At 43.3% G+C, this 25645-nt stretch overlaps 1 protein-coding gene across 1 annotated transcript in view; it reads right to left on the bottom strand.

Annotated features, from left to right (window-relative positions):
- Positions 1-23805, bottom strand: part of LOC130118483 (thrombospondin type-1 domain-containing protein 7A) — a 91657-nt gene extending 67852 nt beyond the window's left edge. The window contains exons 1-6 of the mRNA XM_056286935.1: positions 23773-23805; positions 16000-16021; positions 14986-15820; positions 6979-7227; positions 5507-5691; positions 1488-1556 (exon numbers count right to left, since the gene is read on the bottom strand). Of these exons, the coding sequence (XP_056142910.1) occupies positions 1488-1556; positions 5507-5691; positions 6979-7227; positions 14986-15820; positions 16000-16021; positions 23773-23805 (1393 nt within the window). The remainder of the gene's footprint in view (positions 1-1487; positions 1557-5506; positions 5692-6978; positions 7228-14985; positions 15821-15999; positions 16022-23772) is intronic.
- Between the last annotated feature and the right edge of the window lie 1840 nt (positions 23806-25645).

The raw sequence follows: 25645 nt of genomic DNA, 5'->3' as shown, positions 1-25645 counted from the left end.
GGCCGCGTACAATTAGGGAGGAAAGGGGGGGAAGTCCCCCCCCCCCAAAAAAAGTTTCACACAACAAACGAAGGCTGCGATTTTGTGAGACCCTTTCACACCAACACAACACCAGGAAAACGATGTGTTAATACCTAGGAAGATTTTGAGCCACGGACCCTTTGACACCAAAAGGAGATTGCTGTAAAAACTCAAGATGTTAGCTTGGTGACAAGGTCACTAAGGACACAGTCATCTGCTTTGAAAAGTTTCTAGTAGCAGTTTACTCCCATAAAACTGGATGCATAGCATTCTGAAATGCACTACTTTAAATGCTTAACCTGAGTCACTTCACTTGCTGTTCCCAGAAGACGTTCATGAGCTTAAAGTCAGGAGAGCTGAATCATAATTCCCCCAACGGCGGTCCAGTGGAAGGGAAGTGGAGCTTTTGAAATGCAAAAAGGCTAATTCTTCTTATAAATACATTGAAAGTCACATGCTGAGTTTGCTGGTAATCCATGTTTTATGTCCATGTTGAGAGCAATACTGAGTTCAGTCTTAATACATCAATCAACTGTGAAAGTTAAATTATGGACCAACAGAGTGTTGGTTGTAATAGGATAAAAAAATAATAATTCAAAACTCTGCTCTTGAATTAGTTAAAATTTGGAAATTTTTGGTTTTTAAAAAGTGCAGATAATCAAAACTGACAGCAGTGAAGAGGTCCTTCTTTACAGTGAGGTGAGGTAAAAAAAACAACCATCTTTTTAAATTATATTGGAGGTGCAACAAAATCATTGTTGGAGTGTTCTCATATCTTAAAATATTTTGTCAGGCATTCCTTAGGAAAGTACAGCACTTCTTATGACACTGCTTATAATGAGAGTTAGGTGTATACAGTGCTCTTAAACTGTTCCATATGGCACTTTTATCTACACCATTTTATCTACACCATTGATGGTTTCCGGAAAAAAATACTATAATATATATATATATATATATGTATATATATATATATATATATATATATATATATATGAAAACACACGTTTGTGTCTGACTTGACAGGGCATGCAATTACAGATCTACTGCACCACCCTAATTGTAGGAAACGTGTTGATATAATGGATATTGTATATATGAGCTTCTGACCAGATTTCACGGAGGTCCACCATCAGGAGGATAAAGGTGATTAACAAAACGACAGGCAATGAGAGGTGAGGGAAGGAAAGGCAATAAACCAAATAAAAGTGGATAGAAGGGGAGTTAGAAGGATGGGATGAGCAAGAGACAAGAGGAGGAAAGTGAAAGAAAAAAGGGAAGGAAACCAAAGCTGGCAAAAACAGAAGGAGAAAAAGAGAACCAAAAAAACAAAAACCGCAGTGGATACTAAGTAAAGGAGGAAACAAAGGAGAAATGAGGGGAGTACGCTACTTAGTGAAGCCACCTGGGAGGCAGAAGGGGGAGGTGGCGTGAGCAAAGTAATCAGCTTGACTAAAAGCACCTACCTGTAATCTGGAATGTGATGGAGAGGAGTGGGGGAACACTAGGCTTCTGCTGTCTTTGGGTCTGACCCGCTGCAATTACAGGGAGATAGTGCTATTAGCTACACACGCACTGGGGGAAGGTGAGGCAAGACACACACACACACACACACAGGTGGAAGCAACACTCCAGAGACAGACAGAGACTAATGAAAAAAAGCAACAACCACTGATCACACCCACCAGCGGGGAAGGATGTGGAGGATAGAGCCTCCAAATCTTGGCTCCTCCGTAAAGGAGATCTTTACTTGTGGGAATGTATATGGTTGGGAACGAACTCAAATCCTTTCAGCAGCTGCCCCCCCCCGGGGGGGTCCCAACATCGCTTCCTCTCTCGTGGAGAGAGGCTTTCTCATTCCCATAGTCATAGCTGTGAGGCCTTCGCTAAGGGAGCATTAGATGACGTTACTTAACCGGCGATACTGATCTTGGGTCAGATTGGAGCTTCTCTGCTATAGTGATTAAGGTTAGGCTTTAGGGACATGGTAAGCTGAATCCAGATCTCAGCCTGAGGGTGTCTTGCACTTTTCTGCATGGTGATATGAATGTATGAGAAAGGGAGAGTGCGAGATAGAGAGAAACAAAGAGAGAGAGAGAGAGAGATCTCCAGTTGCTGCAGACTTCACTGATCCACTGTCTTCCTCTCCGTCTCAGAGGCATGCTGAGAGATTACCCCAACCCCCTCACCCCTCCCCCCAACAGAGGGAGGAGGAATACTGTGCCAAGAAGATAAGAACATACACTTCTTTTTAACTATCCCTGACGAGTGAGCGTGGGCGTACAACGGAGACCCACACACGTGCACATGATCACACATATACATATATGCCATGCACACCAGGGAGGCACATTTCTGCACAGCCAGCCCTTGCAACTACACTCCACACATGTCTCTATATATGAATATTTTACATATTTTACTGCATAGGTTGGTAACATGTACTTCAACATGTATGAATGCTCCATTTTCAGTCCACCCACATATGCTCCACAAACCCACTCTTTACCCCAGTGACAATTTAGCGAGAGAGAGAGAGAGAGAGAGAGAGAGAGAGAGAGAGAGAGAGAGAGAGAGAGAGAGAGAGAGAGAGAGAGAGAGAGAGAGAGAGAGAGAGAGAGAGAGAGAGAGAGAGAGAGATTCATAACAGGCTATAACAAACTATGCATTATACATTGGTTCTCGTAATAAACATCACTCCCCTTATCACAGTCTTTGTCTGTGTTTGCTCTAGGCCAGCAGACATATTAGATATGACTGGAATTATGGAAAAACAATAGACCAATAGTCAATATTATGAGACCAACAATATAAAGAAAGCTGTTTCACATGCTTCCATGCTTCTCACGTTTTTTTTTTTATTGTTTTGGTGTGTGTGTGTGTGTGTGTGTGTGTGTGTGTGTGTGTGTGTGTGTGTGTGTGTATGTGTGTGTGATCAATGTGGACTGGTAAACTCAGTCTAAAATTTCTTCGAGGCCATACATATAGGCCATCAAATAATATGATAATACGATAACCTACTGGATTCTCATTCTAGACAGTTTACCTCACTGCGACACTTGAGATGTGTCTAATACTAACCCTGTTTAAAAGCAGGCTGCAAATTTTTTCTCTCCTTTCAAACCTGCAAACATCTTTAAACAACAAGCAAAACATCCATTATCTCTCTGGCCTGTTGGTGTGCTGTGACTTTTTTCCTAAACTTGTTTTAAAATCTACTTTCATGTATATCAAAGGTTGAATCAGTTCATTTGGATACAATGTTTACTGACAGAGACGTTTCATCACTGTCAATAAACGTTGTATCCAGATGAACTGATTCAACCGTCTTTGATTTTCTTACCTGGATGATTGAAGACACTCCTTTCACGTATAGTTTATTTTCTAGAATTTCATCTGTATTTCACGATTCTCTTATCTTATATAACTTTAGTTTTCTTATTTTAGTATTCCATTGTGATGCCTTTTGTAACTATGGTTTAAAAACCTATGCCCTGTGATGGACTGGCGGCCTGTCCAGGGTGTCTCCCCACCTGTCACCCAATGCCTGCTGGGATAGGCTCCAGCATCCCCGCGACCGTGAGAGCAGGATAAGTGGTTTGGATAATGGATGGATGGATGGTTTAAAAACATCCTATATAAATAGTGTGTTTACTTACTTATCACTGTAGCTGATATGTTTAATGTGTGTACAGATTTATGCTGGTCTGCATTATTGTTGGTGCATCGCTCTCCTTTCTCTGTTTTTAAATCTAAAGCACAACGGGCCTCAAGTAGGAAAATTCGCGTAACTTTCTCTAAAATTTCTCTTTTCTTAAATTTGTTCTCACCAGAGCTGTTTAAAAGAGTTCAGCGTCGGATTCATGAAATGTTCCTAACCGCCCAAATTTGTTCTTGAGTGCTGAATGCCTGTTGTTTGTAGATTGAATGTGCACAAGTGTCGTGGGGCAAAACAGATTTGGAGGACACTGAACAGCTGATGCTCTGTCTGTACATGGGAGATGTGCCACTGTAACGTGGATCTAAAAAGAAAATAATTTCGCAAATTCAGAAAGCAGATGTGCTGCTATCGGGAATGACACCAAGAATTAAAAACACTGGACAGATGGTTTCAATACTGCAAATTTAACAAAATCTCATCAGTTCCAACTATGTGACAGTGCAGTTTACAGGAGTCTTGTCTGCACAAAACAGGGATGTTTTGCCCCTATTCCTCCTATTTGCATCTGCACTATAATAATTGATAGGTATGCAAATCATTTTCTAAGAACTGACAAAAATGAAATTACTATCCACAGAGGGGTCTTTTTGGTGAATTCACCTGAGCTGCCCAAATAATTTCTCTCTAAAATTCTGCCTTAATATATTAGGGCCATGCACAGAGCACTGACTCCCAACCTGCTGACCCACTGTAACTGTAATTCACTGTAATTGTAATCCACTCTGGATTACATGCCAGATAAGTGCTGTCGAATAACAGTTAAATGTAAAAATGCAACATTTGAATTCCGCTGGACACAAAAAAAAATCCCTGCCACAATTATTAATAGGCCATTATTCAACACAAAGACTGATTACATTTCAAAACTCATCTTGATGGCCTCTTGCTCGGTTGCGTGCAAGGAAGATTTTTTTCCATCGAAGGTAACCCCATCTCTCACCTTCCCTCACGCAAACGCCACGGTTGGTCGGCATAAGCCCAGTCTCATCTAATGTCTTTAACACTCTCTTTAAGAGGGCAGTTTTGACTCTAAGCTGGCTTTACAAGCAGCAGACGCTGAGCCCCTTTTCACTTCCAACAACTCACATGTCGCACAAGGAAACATAAACAGCTGAAAAAAGAAAGGTACTAATTCCCGATTTGGTTTGAAATGTGAGAGTGGCGGTGGGTGAAATCTGGTGTTGGATGTGCCAAACAAATGTTTGAAGCTTTGATGATGTGGCCACAGCAGGGTATTTGAAAATCGTGGCGTGGAAGCATAAAACAGTGACTAATACCACAGATGAGCCATTGTCTGTCATTGCTGTGTATGATTGGCACATTTGTGAACATTTAACATGGCAAAGCGAAGAAAAAGAGCAACAAAGCCAGCCGGTAATTCAGCTCCGAGTAGCAGATGCTAACACATGTATTGGCATAATCCTAACAGAATGACACAGGACAAGAAGCAAGAGAGAGAAGCCAGTGCTTAGACACAGCTAGTTAAACCCTTTCAGTGCGCTCCTATTGCAGTGGATGGCCTGGAGGGGTGGCACCGGGGGATGAAAGGTTATAAACAAACACAGACTAACAGCTATCGCCCACTGTCTTCTAACTTCGGGCCATTAAATAGCTCAACCGGAGCGTACGAAAAGTCACTCTCAGGGGCACCTCAAGAAAAGAGAGCACACGTTGCTCAGTTTTCACGGCCGTTGCAGTTGTTGAAACCAGCAGCCCCCCCCCTGCTCAGAGGCTCTCTCAGTCTGAGAGACCACGGTCTTTTACCTTTGTCTTTTTCACGGAGGTTGTTGAGGTATGTCAGGAGCTCAGCATTGGCCTGGACACAGTAAACTTCCCTGGTCTGCAGGCCACCCCCACACAGTCCCGTCTGGTTGCTACGCCGACGGTCCTGTTGGCTTAGCAACAAGTCCACCCGGCAATCGCTCCACTCGGTGGTCCTCCAGGTGTAACTGGGGGGGGGGGGGGCAGGGCATAGATAAGAGAGAGAGAGGTGGGTGTGATGTAGCGTCAAACCACATTAACTACCTGGCAGACCTAACTTACGCACACGTTTTTCTCTTCTTTTTTTTCCCGCCATTTTCTCCTCAACTGTACTTGGCCAATCACCCTACTCTTCACATCTGGTTTCCCACCCGTAGACACGGCCAACTGGGATTCGAACCAATGACCCCCGTGTTGGTAGGCAACGGAATAAAACGCTACGCTACCCGGGCGCCCACGCACACGTTTTTAACACCTGGAAAAACCTCATTGTTACAACTCAAAGCACGCCCTTCTTTTTGCTCTGTGCCAGATTTAGATTTGAATGAATGATCGTTTTCAAACAAACATGATACCGCGTCGCTGAAGTGTGAAACAGACATCTGATGGCTGTTCAACGATCTCCGTGGGTACGGTAAACTCGGAGACCCATCTTTTTAACTGGCAAGAATGAAAATTATGAAAATAGATTATGGGAGCAGAACAAAACAAAGGTGGGCTGAGATTTCACTGAGAGACGTGGGGATTTTTCAGTCGAAGATAATAACTTAAAAATCTCTTGATATATCATAGATGACAAGTGGCCAGCCAGACAGAAAATCAAATACTCACAGATCGAGAGAGGGATAAAGCTCAAGTGTTATGGGAAAGGAGGTGCAAAGATGGACAAATATGGTATATGATGAAACAAAAGGAATGAGGGCCATCTGTGAGTCTGTGTTTGCGTGCATGTGTTTCCGTGTGTGCATTTGCGAGACTCAAATATCTTTGCAGTCTCTCTTCATTTGTCTCTACGTTGGGTCTGGCACCAGCCCAAATAGTTATACTAATCTGTCTCCATATGCTGTCCTACACACACACACACACACATCACCCAGGAGAACAAATTAGCTGGTTTATGTGGGGGGGGGAATCAACAGAAAGTGCATGGCCTCAGTCTGAGTGAATGCGAAACCCTCGCTGCCTTCACTTTATTAGAATAAAGTGGGAATCCCACCAGTGTGTTTCTTTCTTAGTGCCATCTAAACACACCATTACCATGGCGGTGGATATATTAGAAATCTGGCATACATTTTCATCCCTCTGCTGTGTAAGCTTCTGCCTACAGACAATTTCAGCTCAATCTTTGAGGCCTAATTCCTAATCAACACCTGATCCAATGCTTTGTCTCTGCAAACCTGCAAGCCACCACTCCAGTCCCACAGCCCCATGCCATATCCCCTGCCTCCTCATACCATTAAGCAAGAGACACTCACGCGGCACAGGGGGGCACCCCGTCACCCTGGGGTTCGCATGGCTCCGACTCCTCCAACGGAGGGCAGACTTCCCCGTCTCCCACGGGGAACTGGAGCACGCGTCTGCTTCGGGTACGCTTGCCGGCTGGCGAGTTGGGGTCCACACAGGTCTTGGAACAGGGACCCCAGTCCGCCCAGTCAGTCAGTTGGCAGGACTTGGGGAGAACGCAGGACTGGACCATCAGTGGCAGGTATCTTGGTGTGCATAGTCTGAGATGAGAAAAACAAAGGTCAAAAAGGTTAAAAACAAAAACAAAAACACTGATGGAACAATTATTTTACAAAGAGCATTGCACAAAAGTTCTTCTTAATGCTTTTTTTGGGGGGGGGTTCTCCCCTTTTTCTCCCCAATTACATCCGGCCAACCACCCCACTCCTCCGAGCCACCCCGGTTACCACTCCACCCCCTCTGCCGAGCCAAGGAGGGCTGCAGACTACCACATGCCTCCTCCGATGCATGTGGAGTCATCAGCTGCTTCTTTTCACCTGACAGTGAGGAGTTTCACCAGGGGGACATAGAGCGTGGGGGGATCATGCTATTCCCCCCAGTTCCCCCTCCCCCCCGAACAGGCACCCCAACTGACCAGAGGAGGTGCTAGTGCAGCAATGAGGACACATACCCACATCTGGCTTCCCACCCACAGACAAAGCCAACCGAGTCTGTAGAGACACCTGACCAAGCCGGAGGTAACACGGGGATTTGAACCAGCGATCCTCGTGTTGGTAGGCAACGGAATGGACCGCTACGCTACCCGGACGGCCTTTCTTAATGCTTTTCGCCAATGACTTTAACCTCATTTTGTTGTTTGTTAATCTCATTAGCATACACACTTGATATTCTGTCAGCAATAACACACTGAACATAACCTATCCTTAAGTATTAACTCCATCCGGACACGCCAAACAACCTCTGATCAATCACCAACTGCCATCTTCTAATTATCCAACCAGCATTTAGTGGTAATGAATAACCCATCCTCTCAGCGGCCCTTCTGAATCATTAGAAATTTGTTCTAACTAAAGCCGACTGCTTTCTGCTACTCGGTCTGCATGTCTTCTCCCTTGAGGCCATGCAGCTGACGAGCTATTAGAGCTAATTACAGCTCTGCTTCATTTAGAAACCTCTCATTTATACGCTGCCACCACACTTTACCTCCAGCACCCGAGTTTTGGTAGAAGTGACGAAATGTTCGAGCTGAGTTTGAGCTGTTTTTGTGCGTGTGTGGGTGTGTGAGTGTGTGTGTGTGTGTTTTTAAACTCCTGTGTCTTTACAGATTAAGAGACCTCTGCAGTCTTTGAAGTGTTACTGGAACGACACTGTGAAGAATCCCAGTTCTGCTGCCAAACACTCTTGGTGTGCTGGTTCATTTGACATCAGAGGAAAACAATAAGGAATTTAAACGGATGTTGGTGAACGTGGCGCACTAAGGGTGATGGTTCCATTTCCTGCCTCAGCTGGAACTTCATGCGTTTTAAAAAAGCCCCTAATGCGACCAATGACCCATTTTCACTGCTGCTGGATCCTTTGAGTTTTTGCTGTTTGTTGTGTCTACACCCATGCATTTTTGTGGAGATCTTGAAGTCTCGGAAGAAGTCATTATTTCTTCATCTCACTTACTCAGACGGAATGAGGACACAATAATTCTCTATCTAAATCAGTGAGACGATGTCACCAAAATGCTCATTTCGAATGCCAGTAGGTTTTAAATAACAACATGCAACAGTGGACCGACTCCAAGGACTTCCAGACAAATAGAGACCTTTTGAAAAGTCGCCACTTTCCAACACTCGGTCCCTCATTACTCGAACTGAAGACATCAAAACATATCGCCATGTAAATGGTCTTAAAGAAAAACTCGATGTGGGTCAAGTGATTCACTCACTCCTTCTACAACTTCAGTTCCCTGTAGCAAGTAATCTAATGAGTGGATCAGCTGTACTCAATGTCATTACAGCACCATGCTGGGATGCACAGCGTTGAATATGTTCTTTGAGTTGCACAGTGAGATCCAAAAAGATCATGATGCATACTTGAGCCCATTGACACAAGCATGAGACTTGAGTTTCTTTTTTTTTGGATTTCCCCCCACCTTTTTCCGCCCAACTGTACCCGTCCAATTACCCGACTCTTCTGAGCCAACCTTGTCACTGCTCCACCCCCTCTGCCGATCCAGGGAGGGCTGCAGACTACCACATGCCTCCTCCGATACATGTGGAGTCGCCAGCCGCTTCTTTTCACCTGACAGTGAGGAGTTTCGCCAGGGGGACGTAGCGCATGGGAGGATCGCGCTATTACCCTCAGTTCCCCCTTCCCCCCGAACAGGCACACCGACCGACCAGAGGAGGCGCTAGTGCAGTGACCAGGACCCACACCCACATCCAGCTTCCCACCCGCAGACATGGCCAACTGTGTCTTTAGGGACGCCCGACCAAGCCGGAGGTAACACGGGGATTCAAACCGGCAATCCCCATGTTGGTAGGCAACGGACGCCACGCTACCCGGACACCTGAGACTTGAGTTTCTTTAAATGACCCCTTTTGAGGAGCAGGGCTTTTTGGGTGGGGCACAGACTACTGAGAAAGTAAAGGCCCAATGACAGATGTACATCAAACAAAATTGGGAATGATGTTAGCAAGATGTTCAGAGAGTGTCTGGCTAGGATTTCACTGGGTTATCACTTTCACGGGGAAGTTTGTTCCACTTTTCTGAAAGTGGCAAAAACAACTATGAATATTTCAGAACTAGAAATAAACAAGTCAAGGATTAATATTTATAGTCCTGAGGGCATGAGAGTTGTTTTCATGGTTCCTTTGAAATATTTGATCCCAGTCACTGCTAAGAAATTGGCACCAACCACGCATTAATGAATAGATTTTGTACATAATTGATCCAATGTGAGTATAGAGTGGCATGTGATGGATACTTAATATGGATAGATGCCGGTCTTGCCAACACTGTCACCGACACTTTCCTGGACATCAGAGACAATGTGAAATCGTGAAATCAATGATATTTTCATGTTATTGTCTGTCTAGGAACAGAAAAACAAACGAAAGAACCTAAGACACATGTCAAATAGACGCCATAAACTGATAACTAGACTAGAATTTAATTTGTCAAGTCAAAAGTAAATGTTTGATTTCAAAAGTTTGATATCCTAAAAGATATTGTGATAAGCATTATAATTCAGTGGCTACTATTATTATTATTATTCAAGCAGATTTTCAGTTTTCATCAGTTGATGGGCATAAACCTGACCTTGGATTTGTCTAAAAATCTAGACAGCAGTTGAGAATAAATACACTTATTTCTGCACATTTAATTCAATGTTATGATACAGGAGACATTTTCTACAAAACAAGGAAGCCAAAGGGCAGAAATAGAGCATGGTTAGTGGTGGACAGGCTGAAAAGAGACATTTTCCCATGAATAATTCAGAAATGTCACAGGATGACATTTCATGGTATAATTTTTTTATATAGTATTATAGCTAAATATTGTATATACTAAGACATTTTTAGACACTATTGATATTTCCAGACACTTAGATTTCCCACTTTAGGGTGTTACATTTTTGATATTTTTACATATGCGAGCATCCCATAATGTCATGTTCTCTGCAGGTGCCAACTTCTAACACATCAGCTTCAGAGTCCACAGTTCACTGAACACATTAAGGCAAGATCGTCCCTCAGATAGCCTACAGGTTAGTCCCAATGCATCAAAGTAATGCTTGTTGTTTTTTCATTTTTTTAAAAGTCTAAACTTAATGGAGGGGCAAAAATAATTCTCTGGAGAGCCACGCGTTGTCCACGCACTCTACTTTACACTGTCCTTGAATACAGCTATGATGCAGGAAGTGAAGCATGGGTAAAAACCTGTCCATGATACCGGCTGACATGACTGACTATGATATCACTGAAGGAAACTTAGAGTTAACTGATACCAAACAGTTTAGTCTGAAATTTAGAAAGCTAAAACAGTCAAGTTCTGAATGAAAGCATGTCAGATTGCTTGCGTGCAAAAGATACAGGTGGCTTGCAATCTAGCTCTGCTAGACACTAAACACATTTCATCCTTTTTCTTACTATGACAATTTTCAGCAGCATTTTCCTCTTCCTAATCTTTATGTCCTCTTCTTTTAAATGTATTTATTACTGACACAGTTGCAAAAAAGGGAGAATGAATACTCTGAATACCTCTAAGCTATATCTATTTATAGGTTTTAATCAGCTGGATGTGCAGAAGGCGCAGGGACTTTGCTGAGCAATAAACAAGTATTATCTGGTATACTTGTTTGTAAGTCAGTGAAGATGAATGTATAGCTTAAGAATAACCAAGCGAGGGCCCTTTCAAGGGGTTTGATTCCTACTGTGGCCACTTGTACTAAAGCTGTATACACTAAAAGATTTCACCAAAGCAATGACTGTTTGCTGGGCTGCAGTATTGCTGAGTTGACCTTTTGTTCAGCAATCCTGTGAGCTCATCAGTCTCCCATTCACTTGTGTTGTTCCTCTGTGGTGGAGTTGCATCAATGGAGCTTGTTCTATTTTACCTAAAAAACACTGATGAGAAACTTGACCATAACCTCAGTTCAAACTTCATCCAAGCTTATACAATAGCTCATACTGAACCATCAACTGTTAACTAGAGGAGTGCACTCAACAGGGTGCAGATCTCTGCCAGACGTACTACATCTCCTGTCTCCAGTACTCGAGCTTGGTGACAAACCCTTTCCTCGCTCCCGGGAGAAGGGAAATACATGCACACACGGACAGAAAAACCATTGTTTTTTCCTGCTATTATAAAACTTTTGCGCAGTGCTCAAGTCGATTGAATGGGAAATATGGAAAACAAAAATCTATCTAATAAAAGTGTCTGTGAATGTGCAGCTTCCTAGGCAGACCCTCACACGAAAGCTACCAAGTCTAATGTGAAATGGAAGAGATCAGGCTATCGTGATTTGAAAGCCCTTATCAAAACATTAATGTGTTTAACAGTCGCGGTTTTCATGTGCATAAAATGAATGAAGGCAAATGGCTGCTCTGCTGATTGACTTTCATTCATAAGACAACGGTAAGAAAACAGCTCAGCCATGGGAGCTGTTTTATTGTAGCTACTGAGATGATTTCAAGCTGTGCCTGTGACTAATCATACGCTACAACTGCATCTTTATAGCGGAGTTTCAACATTGGAGACAATAGACACGTTCCCTTATTAACATGCGCCAAATGTGCGTGCGCAGATTGTGAGGCAAAAAGGGGCCACGAGTTATGTGTTTGTAAACATTACGTTCATTTCGAAGAGATCATCACGGAGAAACTGATTAAAAATGAAACGGAATGGCTCACTGTTGCTGCGTTATCGGTTGTACAAATCGTAAAAGATGGTAAAAACAAGCCTCTGCATTTTTATCGCAGGCCGAAAGGGAAAACTCCAATCGAAAAGCGAAGAAGAGGGGGATTCATGCGATCCGTCGAGAGGACTGGAAAACGTGGTCAGACGAGCAAATATCAAACGCTAAGATTTGAGGTATGCATCAGTTTCTTACACAAATAAGTATTGTGATTGAACATACGTAAGTCACACCTCTAAATGTGACACTAGTAGAGCAACTGCCAAACCAAAGTTTATAGTCGTTACTGACTAGCCTTCCCCAAGTTTGACAACGACTCCATCAGCTGTCGTGATGGCTGAGGTCATGATTTCACTCCAGCCTCGATCTCATAACCGTATAAGCAATTCCACTTTTTTTGAATACAAACAATTCAACCGTACAAACAATTAAACTACTTACCTTTGATGTGATGAAGCAAAACTTGTTTCCCCTCGATAACGGATGGTAAAAGCAGTCTTGGACATGTCAACCAACGAAGTAATCGTATGCTTCTAAAGATTTGTATGCCTTCATTGATTATTATTTACGAAAGAATCAATGAAGTCATACACATTGGCGTGTCTATGTCACACCCCTCCTGTCGATGTTTGGCAACTTCGTGATATCGCCTTTCCACTGAGCTTCAGCAAGCATAAACGGATCGGGACGTTTTTCTCCAGTGCCTAGCGTACGTTTCGACTCGTAATGCTTTCTGTCTTCCTTGCTTATACCTTCAACATATTCTGGGATTTCCATTTTCTCGATTTTTTTAACTTCTCTCCGTTTAATTTTGTTTTATATGCTTTCATAGGAACGAACGCTGTTTCTCGGCCATATTGTGCCACAGATTCTGCGCGCGCTTCTTGTTTACAACGCATCTTTTACGTCACGCGATAGCGGGGGCCTATGACACTTCCGCGTGGCGATGAGGCGAATAAGGCGAATTATTTTGGGGTTATCCGCTGATCCTCCAGTTCTCCCGTGCTGAGATCAGCAGTGAATGATTTGCTGGCTTGCCAAATATAATCAACTTCTCATTTACTTTCAAGACTCATACCCGAATACACAATGTTTTGGTTTCGACACTGTCGCTGCCCGATCTGACGCCACAGTCGATGTGAGTCGCGCATTTTCACGGTTGACTCCGATCGGGCAGCGACAAAGAGCAGCGCCGGTCAACCGAGCTAGACTGTGAACGGAGAGAGGGAGCGGCGGCAGCAGCAGCGAGAGGTTCTTCATCATACACTCATAACTGCACGAAACAATTAGGCTGATAAGGTCCAGTAGTTTACGGGATTAGCCGCAGACAGACGCTTGCTAGCTTGCTGGTAGTCCGCGGACACACACACATGACCAAACGCATACAGATGTAACCAGTTTTTTTCTTGCCCGGGGCGGGATTCGATACGGCGTGTACTGCACCACAAGGCGACATCACTAACCGCTCGACTAAAGAGTCGGATCCGTTTGCTAGGGACTAACGTGTCTTATTAGTAGTTTACACAGACATTCTTCCAATTGTGTTATGGAGTATGTATACAGCAACTTCAAACTTTAGCGGTATGCAAAAAAAAGCACTTACTACTTCTGTCAGTTTCCTTTTGATTAGCATCTGATACATTTGCTCTTGTAGTGAACATGTCAGCATACATCCAACTCAAATACAGGTAAAACTCAAAACTTGTCACTTTCAAAAGCGAAAGTGTAAGTAAAGAAATGCTGGTTATGACTAGAACCGTGACATGAGATGAGTGTAGATGAATAAAGTCTAGCCTTGCCCACTCCATCCTTGGAAGTTGACATAAATTACACTGCTCACAACTCCCAATAGTGGTGCCTCATTGCTCCGTCAGCAAAGCAGTGACAAATACACACCAGATAACCATCCTCCCATACCTGTCAGCCTGGGGCTGAAAAACAGGAGGAAGAAAAACTTCAAGCAAAGCAAATTTGACATCATTTTAGCTGCTTTAAGCCTGCTGACCTCCAGCCCGTAAAAGTCGAGAAGTGAAGTTAAAAACAGATATGAAGAATATTTTACCAACTCACTCGCAAAGTTAAATGGAGAGAACAGAGAAATAAGGAGACAGATATATAAATATAGAGATGAATCAGGTTTAAGTGACACGAAGTGCAGCAATTAAAATGCTGTTTAAGAATTCAGTAAGTCATTTGTGTTATAGACAGACAGACAGATCCTTGTCCGTTGTTCAAACACGATGTTATATACCTGTTTTAGTATATTTTCACTATCCTCTGATGACAAAAGTGCAATTGCTAAACTGAAAGCAGTGTAGAGCCAATATTTACTTTTACGACTTTATTGATGCAACTTGACTGACTGATTGATTGATTGATTGATTGATTGAGCCCCATGGGGAAATTCTTCCTCTGCGTTTAACCCATCCTAGCTGTGTAGCTAGGAGCAGTGGGCAGCTGCTGTGCAGCACCTGGGGACCAACCCCAGTTCGTCTTGCCATGCCTCGGTCAGGGGCACAGACAGGAGTATTAACCCTAACATAAAATATGGTTTGTAATTGTACTGTGAAGAATAGATAGAGTAACTTCATTTTCATATTTTGACACTCACTTGAGTTCGACAGTTGTCCCATTCCTGTGTGCGCAGGTCACCTCTCGGGTCTGGTAGCCCACCTGTATATCCCAGAAAGGGCTTTCTTGACGGTTCAGACGGTTTCTGCTTCGTTTCTTCTGAATAAGCTCCCTGGTCTCTGGATCCTTAACCCCAGCTCTCTCCCTGACACCGGGTCCTTTACCTTTCCTGCGCTTGACCTGCCGCACAGGCCGAGTCTGTGGGAAGTTGCAGGAGCTCCAGGATCCAATCCTGAGGCTGTATAGACTCTCAGGACCCGTGCAGGCCCCCAGTTTACAGGACTGGAACTCCGTCAGGTTGGGACAGACTGCACCTCCAAAAAGCGGAGGTACTAAGACGCTACGGACACGGTTGATGAGACCTGTCCCACAGGTTTTAGAGCAAGAGGTCCAAGGAGAGTATTCGGAAACCACACAGTCTTGAGGGCAGGGAATTAAGCATGCCTGCTCCAAGCGAGGCTTTGGCTCAAAGTACTCACAGATGGCATCCTCTGCTGGTGATCCATCAGAGTTGAGTACGCAGCCCACCTCTCGCATTTGAATGCCCTCTTCACCCCCGCTGCATATGGAGGGCCGGGGAGCCCCAAATGTCCTCGCTGACACTGACACACACTCATTCCAGGCACCCAATCGCCAGTCATAAAGGTCCTTGTGCCAGTCACACACACGGAAACAGTTTCTCTGATTTGAGGGCCTCTGGCCCTGGTCACAGTTCGTGTGTAGCGTAGTCCAGCCTTCCACATGGGCACACCAGACTGCCCGGCTTTGACTGCCACCTGGACCACAATCACTGCCCATACATCTTCCCCATGGCCCTGGAAAATAACAACACAGAGTGACGTTTCATGTCATAATAAAACTTTCAGCTTTAATTTCAAAAAGACTCCCTTTAGCAAGTAACTTCATTTATAGAACTGATTGCTTATTGGTCCCAATTGGAAATCCCATTATAGGTGAAACTTTACAAGTGACTCAAAACATAGACAAAGCATACATGTAGTAGGGATGTCTCTCACCTAGATTGAACAGAAAAAAAACAGATTGAGTACTTAAGGGTGAGATAATCAATAAAATGTGTTGATACGCTGTAGAACCTGATAATGTAATAAATCCCCGATAATGTAATAACCCCGATAATGTAATAAAAATCTGCTCTTGAGTCCATTGAAAATGCAATAAAACCTGATAATGTAATAACTTCCTGATAATGTAATAAAGTGCATTTGCATGTCCAACTTTGACCTGTTGGTGGCGCTAGAGCTCTGGAGCTAGAGTTGCCAACACAGTATCACCACTTGAACCCATTAATAGGTGGTCTGCTGTTAAATTATTACAATATTGGGGAATTACTACATTATCAGGACCTGCAAAATGAAGGTTAACCTGATCATGTAATAACCTCCTGTTAATGCAATACTTTATTACATTATCGGTAAAAAGTTTATTACATTATCGGGAAATGCATTTTATTACATTATCAGGTTTTATTGCATTTTCAATGGCCTCAAGTGCATTTTTTATTACATTATCAGGGTTATTACATTATCGGGGATTTATTACATTATCAGGTTCTACAACAATGTAGTGTTTTCATATAATTCTTAGCGTTTGTTTTCACCTGTTTGGTGAGCCAAAAGAACAAGTACCACACAAACAGTACAATATGTGCCATAAAGTTTAAGAAAGTATTTGAAAGTCGATTTAGTGCACATCTCTATGAGGGAAATCTTATGTACTGTACCGTTATGTAAATCGTCCTTGTTGGTTGTTGATATAGTTAGAGAGCTTCATCTCATGCATAATTTCATCCTCACGTAGCCAGATTGATTTAGTTAGCATGTGGACTTGGGCTGAGCATCACCTGATTGGGAAGTGGGCTTTGTGTTGAGTCAACTTGGCCTAATGAGCACTTGATCTACATGTTGAGCTCAGAAAAAAAAGCCGCCTTGCTTAAAAACAAGCATATTTCAAAATCAAATTACTAAGCTCGACTCGTTGACCGATGATACAATAAGCAAACTTCTCTCTCTCCTTCCAACCGCGGCTATGGAAGTCAAACTGTACAATGGCTATAATCGCCCTCATTTAGTGTGTCTCTCTACAGGAACCTCTAAACACATTGCACATAGCTCGCTTACAACCCATTGTATCAATGCACTCAATCAATGTCTAGCCGGACAATTATCATGATCAATTATCAAAATCACTATCAATTACCATAAGATATTTGTGATTTTTCAGGTCACCAACATATCTGTTAGCTACGCGGCAGACTGGGCTATACAATATTTAATAACTTTTAGAGACTGTGTGTCTACGGGATTCAGCACAAATAGTATGATGAAATATACAACACATTCTGGAGGCTAAATCCTCTCAGATCCTTCTCTGAGTCAATGAAATTCATTGCAATGTTTATTTTTGACAACAGAGAATTGCGGCTTTCTTTAAAGTGTTCTCCTTTACAGTAGAGTGTAAAATGGGGGAGATCCTAGTAATAATACAGACAGTAAATCGTCTCCGGAGAGCAAATATTGAGATTTCATTGAAAGAGAGAACATGCTCATCCAGCATCCGTGGTTCAGGATTATGGGATCAAAAATGTTTCCAAGTACCAAAATGAAGCTCATTATATCAGCCCAGATCCAAGTTGTTTTTTTCCCCCACATCGATTTAAGACAACAAACACAGGAGCTTAATGAGCCTTATTCTATCCCGAAACACAAAACAACTATTTAAAAATATACAAAAATCCATCAGACTAGATTACATATAGATCAAACAATCTCTGCAGAGGGACTGGATAGTTTTAACAGCAAATAATGGAGACTCCCCGTCAGACCACCGGTCCATCACAGGGCCAAACACAGGTACTCACACACCGTCCACATCTATGGATACTTTAGAGACTCCAGTTCATGTAAAATGTATGTCTTTGGACTGTGGAAGAAATCCATGCAGAGAAGGGGAGAAAATGCAAACACCACACAGATGGGCTGGAATTCAACCCAGGACCCTCTCGTTGTGAGACAACAGCGCTAACCACTAAGCCACTGTGTCATCCACACTAGAATATATTCAGTGAAAATATGTGACTAAAAAGTATAAAGGGTATGAAAGAAACGAGGGAATTCACAAAATTACAGCTCACAGCAATTCCTCCACCCAAAACCTTGTTAATACCTCAAATACCTTCAGGGAAACATGGACAAAAATCAACAATACCAAGCTTACTGAAATTAAACCTGGTTTCTCATAGTTTTATATACCATTCGTTTAGGGGACAAGTCCACACAGACTCATTCCCAGAGGCCAGTGGTTGCCATACTATTTCATGTAAAGGACTCATAATCAGACCATATTCTTTGAACCAAATCTTTCTGATGTATGACATGACATATGATGGCTATAATATGTGATATATGATACAGTAGAGAACTTATTCTGTCTTCTATGAAATATCTTATCTACAAAAAAAAAATTTTTTTTTCCAGTTTGGGATTCTTCTTCATCTTACTTTGGAAGCAACTGGTTACCACTACCTACATACAGTAGGTTTGGGGAGGGAAATACAACATAGTGTCAGGGAGAGAATCTGATCTGTGGCCATTTAATGAACAGCCGTATTCTCTCTCCCATGTGGGTCAGACTCACGAAGAGGAAAGGGTCACAGTGATGTTCTCTTGATTGAACTTGTTTTATCATTGATCAAATCCACAGCATCTTTCCGTGACACTCAAAAATGCCCAACACACACACACACATACCGCCCACACACAAGGTCAGAGTTCATTTCAGAATCATCCTTGCTGTATGACTAGTGCCGTAAGTGGTTATCCTACAGCCAGCAACACAGTCTTGACTCAAAGTTGTTTGCCTCATGGCAAATCAAGCTGTCTTTGTTTTTTTTGTTTTTGTTTTACTTCATGGATAGGCTATATGTTTGACAGTATATAATTTTTGGGGGTGGGATTCCCCCCCTTTTTTTCTCCCCTATTGTACCCGGCCAATTACCCCACTCTTCCAAGGCATCCCAGTCGCTGCTCCGATTGGGGAGGGCTGCAGACTACCACAGGCCTCCTCCGATACATGTGGAGTCGCCAGCCGCTTCTTTTCACCTGACAGTGAGGAGTTTCGCCAGGGGGAGGTAGTGCGTGGGAGGGTCATGCTAGTCTCCCCAGTTCCCCCTCCCCCCTGAACAGGCACACCGACCAACCAGAGGAGGCGCTAGTGCAGCGACCAGGACACATACCCACATCTGGCTTCCCACCTGCAGACACGGCCAGTTGTGTCTGTAGGGGCACCCGATCAAGCCGGAGGTAACACAGGAATTCGAACCGGCAATCCCCATGTTGGTAGGCAACAGAATAGACCACCACGCTACCCAGGTGTCCCTCTGACAGTATATCTAAAATGAATTTGATGTTGCTTTGGCTTTATCAGCAAATGTTCAAGAATATCTCTGCCCCCCAGTTCGGCCAATTCTGCCTTCCGCGCTATGAAAACAACAAAACATGGACACGATGTCAGCTGTGATGGAAGACGTGGGGTTTGATATACGGCTGAAAATAAACAAGCTTGAATCACACAGGGAATGGTAACATCTTAAATGGTAACACCATCTGCGTTCTTTTGCCACCCGGGAAGTTCAAATGGAAATACCCACTCAGCCGTTAGCAAAAAGCAGTGACGCGGGTTAGCGCTGATGCCCCCCCCCATGCACACACACACACACACACATGCACGCAGTCCTGCGTCACATGCTGATACCCAACCCGACACTCCATCACCCCCCCCCCCCACACACACACACACACACATACACACACACATAGTCCACTGACAGCATGGAGAGTGACAAAAGTGTTGAAAGTGCAGAAACCTATGTCAGGTCACATGGGAAAACGTTTTTAGAAGGGCTTGGGAAATAACATGTTGATGTTAAACCATACGTACTTCCACCAAAATTTGAATTTTCCGATTTGAACACATAGGGAATACTACTGGGAAGAAGAATGCTATCCATCCATCCATCCATCCATCCATCCATTATCTAAAACGTTTTTCTTGCTCTCAGGGTCGCGGGGATGTTGGAGCCTATCCCAGCAATGATATAAAAATTAATATAAAAACATACACAAAAAAGGACGCCCCCCCCACCGCTTTAAATAACAAAGTCAAATTAAGTTTCAACATCTTGAGAGAAATCAAATGGCAAACACTCGCCGAAGAAGTAAACCAGCAGAAAAAGCAATGAGGCCGGATCAGTTCATGAAATATCAATACTTCTGCATGCGCACTCAGATGTTGGGATTGTGTCTGGGATTGTTATATCCCACTACAAGCAAGACATATGGCATGCACCAGAAAACATGTCAGAAAACACGTTTTAGTGTGCTGTTCCTCTCTGAAGTGAAGCAAAAGCACCCTAAACAGGGGCACCGGAGCCGCATCTCTGAAGCCTCTCAGGGGCTCTCTGTACAAAGTGCTGGTTGTATTGGAGGATTACAAATGTTCAAATGGTTCTTTTGTGTAACCCTCCTACTCCACTTGAACTCCACTTGAACTACTCTGCCAGACCATTATGGTAATATAAACATGTTAAATCACAGCAAAGACTCAGAAATTTGATTTTATTTTTTTTGTATTACGTATAGTGCTTCCAACCAACAAACCTTCTTTTAGTGTTGTAGTATGTACAGTTTATTTCCAGATATCCCTAAAACCTTGAATTAGTTTTTAAAATTCTGTTGTATCACTAAAATTCAATGTTTAACAGAACAATCCTTAATTCAGTTGTAAACAGAAACGGTGGCGTCGCTACCAAAACACATAACACACACACACACAAAAATAAATAAATAAATAAAATGCAGGAAACACTGCAATACCAAGTCATTTGTCTATTAAAATACATCAATTCGCAACAAATGAGAAAAAAAGGGGGGAAAACCCTACAGGACTGGAGCCAGCTATCACCCCCAAACTGATTGACGGGTCTCTTAATAAAAGGACTAACACAAAACAACAACTAAATCTAAGTTTCTCATGTTTTCTCAAGAGGTTTGCTAACATCGGTAATGTGTGTAACAATTCTAGTAAAACAGTCCCATGTTTTCCAAGTACGACCTGTTGAGAGAGACACGCATTAATTATTTTCAATCTATAATTCAAACTCTTCAAATTATGTGTGTATATAGACACACACCTCAAGTTTACACAGCCAAATAAATCATGGATCGGGCCTTTAACACGCTTGTTTAATGTTCCAGAGCACCGAACTGAGCTTTAAACGCATGTCAACACGTGTATAATTCAAACCTTCTGCTGCTCAGATGACAGAATTGCTAAGTGTTTCTTGGTTTGAAAACACAGCCACGGTGTTTTTAAAGTCTCTCTCTTGTAACACTTTGGGATCAGGGTTGTTTTAAAAAGCCTTGCATGAAAGGCACCTTTACAGGAGCGACTCGCTCCGCGTTAAGTTTCACCTTAGATCAGAGGACTCATCTGAGCAGCGGTGTGATAATCGCATGTTTGCGGAGCCTCTGGGAGAAATGAGCGTTGCCACACTGAACTTGCCATGTTAAGTCACATTAAGCTCAGCTTGTTCGCCAGTCTGGTGTGCATGATGCAAGGCCGACTGTGAATTGTTTTTCCTCTCCCTTTTTTAAAAACAAAAACAAAAAACAAAGCCCGCTAGTTGCAATAATGTTCTCCTCCTTTGTTTCGATGGGAAACGACGCCGTTCACGTTACGTAACTCCTCATGGACCGCTGTCAGAAGAGACTCTATTTTAGGACCAGCTGAAATTACCCTTTTTTATTTAGTGAGGCACATTTCGAACGTCGTTAGCAAAGGAAAGAGCAGAAAGACATCCAAGGAGATGGAAAAGGACCAGAGGCTAACGCTTAACATCTGAAGGAACACTTGGAGCCGCTTAGCATTCATGGCTGATTGTTAACCCTGGCGTGCATTCAGTGGGATCACTGCTCTCGGCTGTACTGCACTAAACCACAACCCATTGAATAAAGCTCTTCCTCTTACACTCAATCTGAATTTCATTAACTGTAATAGTATGATAGTGCTTGCTTGGTTCGAATAAGTTTCTTTGATGATTTTGATTCATCAAGTCGAGTGCAGAGCACTGCACTTTAACTGCGAGGGTGGCGTTTGAGCAGGATCATACAATGTTAAAAAGTTCCCTTTATTTTCTTAGCTTACTTTCTCTCTACATCCAAGCCCAGAATAGAAATATTTACCCGCCAATCTCTAATTGCAGCAACAATGTCATTACCAAACTCACGTAGCTCTTGAGCCATGAATTGTTATAGATATAAAAAGAACAGAGACGCTGACCTGATTCATCTACACAGCATTACATCATCCTCAAAAGATAAATGTGGGCGTCTGGGTGGGGTGGCAGTCTATTCCGTTGCCTACCAACACAGAGATCTCCGGTTCGAATCCCCCTGCGACCTCCAGCTTAGTTGGGCGTCCCTCCAGACCCAATTAGCCGTATCTGTGGGTGGGAAGCTGGATGTGGGTACGTGTCCTGGTCGCTGCACTAGTGCCGCCTCTGGTCGGTCAGGGTGCCTGTTCTGGGAGTGGGAGTGGGAGTGGGAGTGGGAGGGGAATAGCGTGATCCTCCCACATGCTATGTCCCGCTGGCGAAACTCCTCACTGTCAGGTGAAAAGAAGCGACTGGTGACTCCACATGTCTCGGAGGAGGCATGTGGAAGTCTGCAGCCCTCCCCGGATTGGCAGAGGGGGTGGAGCAGCGACCGGGACGGCTCGGAAGGAGCAGCGACCGGGACGGCTCGGAAGAGTGGGGTAATTGGCCAAGTAAAATTGGGAAAAAAGGGGGGGAAACCAACATAAATGTACACACAGCGTGTCAGACCTGCAGCTTGTCGTTTTGCATTGTCATTGCCACAGAAGACCGTGTCAAACATTGCAACTCAAATCACCCATTCCTCCATTCAAAATCAAACAGTCAACGCTTTCAACATGCCTGGGCAAATTTCCAAAGATCAACAGCGGCAGCATGGTGAGATGTGTGAGGACATGTAAAAAAACTGGCAAAGCTATCAGTAGCTGTGCAAAAACAACTCTTATAATTTACGCTTGTGTGTTTGGAAATTTGTTCTCCGAATCAATATGTGACAACCACATGATGGCTACCCTCTCTGTGCTAGTGACCCACAATTTCCAAATTGACAAGAACGCAAAAAGCAAAACAATAGCAATACAATGCTTGATCGCGAGTGCATTCTTTGGTGAAAGTAAATTGTGTGCCACCTAAACAAACGCCGGAGCCTGAACCCCTACGGAGCCCCTAAGGGGACATGGGCGATTTTTTTTGTTTGTGCGCACGAGATAGTACTTACTGTGGCGCATTACCACCTAGCCTCAGATATGTGATGCGCCACAGGAGGTACTATCTCGTGAGCACGAGATAGTATCTCGTGCGCACGAGTTAGTTAACAAAAAAAATCCTTATAATGAAGTCACCGGTTGAAATATAGCCGAACTAAATCCTCTTCTGTAATTTTCGTACAGAAACACGAACCGAAATCTGAATGGTCCTGCCAGATATGTGACGCGCCACAGGAAGTACTATTTCGTGCTCACCAGTTAGTATCTCGTGCTCACCAGTTAGTATCTCGTGAGCACGAGATAGTTTAAAAAAAAATTCGCCCATGTCCCCTTAGGGGCTCCCTACATCTCGTGCGCACGAGATACTAACTCGTGAGCACGATATACTTACCTCGAGCACGAGATAGTACTTCCTGTGGCGCATTACCACCCAGCCTTGGCTCAGCCGAAAGAATGGCAGCAGAAGTGGATTTATGGTCTTTTCTGAAAACCCGAAATATACCTGATAGCATCATCAACCAACTAAAAGATAAGGCAGGCTAAATGGTGCCGCCGTTCTCTCATTGCATGCTTTGTAGATGGGCTAACGTTTCATGTTTTAATCCTAGTCTAGTTTCGCTAGTTTCTGTGCCTGGGATTTTTAATTTCCTTTTTAAAAACATGTGTTGACATTTTCCCTGCTTACAGATCGACATCAGTGTCATAAACGCTATGACTGATGAGGAATTAGGACAGTATATCACAAGATATGGGGACCGACTTGCACTCCGAGCATTTTGTCGGCAAAGTAACTGTGACAAACGAAACGTCAGGAGCTGGCGGGTCAGTGAGCTCCGCTCTCATGCAGCAAGTAAGAGACAGACTACTGCGGGCCCAACAGAAAACTCCTGTCGACACAGCCGCAGCAGCAGGCCCTGGTGCTGGGAATAAAAACACATCGAAAGACACACTACGAGTTGAAATGGGACGGCTCCACTTTGATAACGGCACTTATCATCAGGTCGGAACAAGAAATGGAGGTGGCACACGACACCTGTCTGTCCAGAAAACAGTAACTGTGGGTGAATTACTGGAGACTGGCAAAGACTTGTTTTTTTCCAAATGGACATTCATCCAAAGGACCGGTGGAAGACTTCCAGTTAGATATTGGTGATTTTAGGCAGAACACAGTATCCCATGACGTCACGGTGAGCGAGCTGTACGAGCAGAGCAAACTACGAATGCTGCGCGTCTACACGAGCTCCCAGGCTAAAGACGTCCCAGCGATTCTTTCTGACACGTCATCGGACTTCGAGCAAACAGACAAGGGGCCAGTGAAGAAGGTAATTTATCTTCTGTCACATTTGTGTTATCAAAACATTGTGGTTGAAATCAGGAGACACATAACTAAACAGAACAGATGACAAATGTTCGCTTGTAACGTGAAACTTTTAGTCTATGATTTATGTCGTCTCTGTTTATGTGTAGGTGTGTTATTGTATCACTGAATCAATCTAGTTTTGCCTTCATGGTTGCATAGAACAACTGTCAGTAGCCTATAGCCTAGCTTACTGCTATTCATGAGCAGAATTAACACTGTTGGTAGTATCCCCACGTTAATGTAGGATATGCAGAGATTATGAAAATTGACACTATAGTTCACGCATTTATACTTACAGGTATGTCATAGGCTTAACACATAAGTAGACCATGAAATAAACACAAAGAGCCAATTCACAAAATAACAGGGCAGCTATGGCTCTCTCTTTTGGCAAGAAAATGTGTAGAAGCTGAAATTATAAAGTGTTGAATGTGTGTACAAGGAGAAAGTCTCATTTAGCCTAACTGTTTTACGGAGTGAAAAAGCTAAATCAATAGCCGATCAAATCAGCTGTATGAGTGTGTGTGTTTTTAAACAGCACAGACATCATAGCAGCAGACTAACGAGATGGTGTTTGCACCAGCATATTATTATGCAAAATCTTTTGGAATGGTGTGGACAATACGACATTAAGCAGGGGCAGATTGTGAGTGTAAATGCTGCACAGTTCATGTGCAATCTATTTTTTGTGGATCCGGCCCAAAAACTCTTTGTAGAAAATCATCCCTCCTGCTCAGACCTGGGTGGATGGGACCAAGCCTGCTATCAATAAGGCACACCTGACCTAATCAGCAGCCACACTTGGACTGATTGAAAGGCCTGATGATAGCTGTGTTTGAAATCATTCACTCATTCACTATTCCCTACATAGTGTATGTCATATAGTAGTGCACTACTATATCCG

This window comes from Lampris incognitus, chromosome 9 (genome assembly GCF_029633865.1).
Source record: "Lampris incognitus isolate fLamInc1 chromosome 9, fLamInc1.hap2, whole genome shotgun sequence".
NCBI classification, from domain to species: Eukaryota; Metazoa; Chordata; class Actinopteri; order Lampriformes; family Lampridae; genus Lampris; species Lampris incognitus.
The sequence above is the reverse complement of the archived record's forward strand: the minus strand, read 5'-3'. Positions and strand labels throughout refer to the sequence as shown.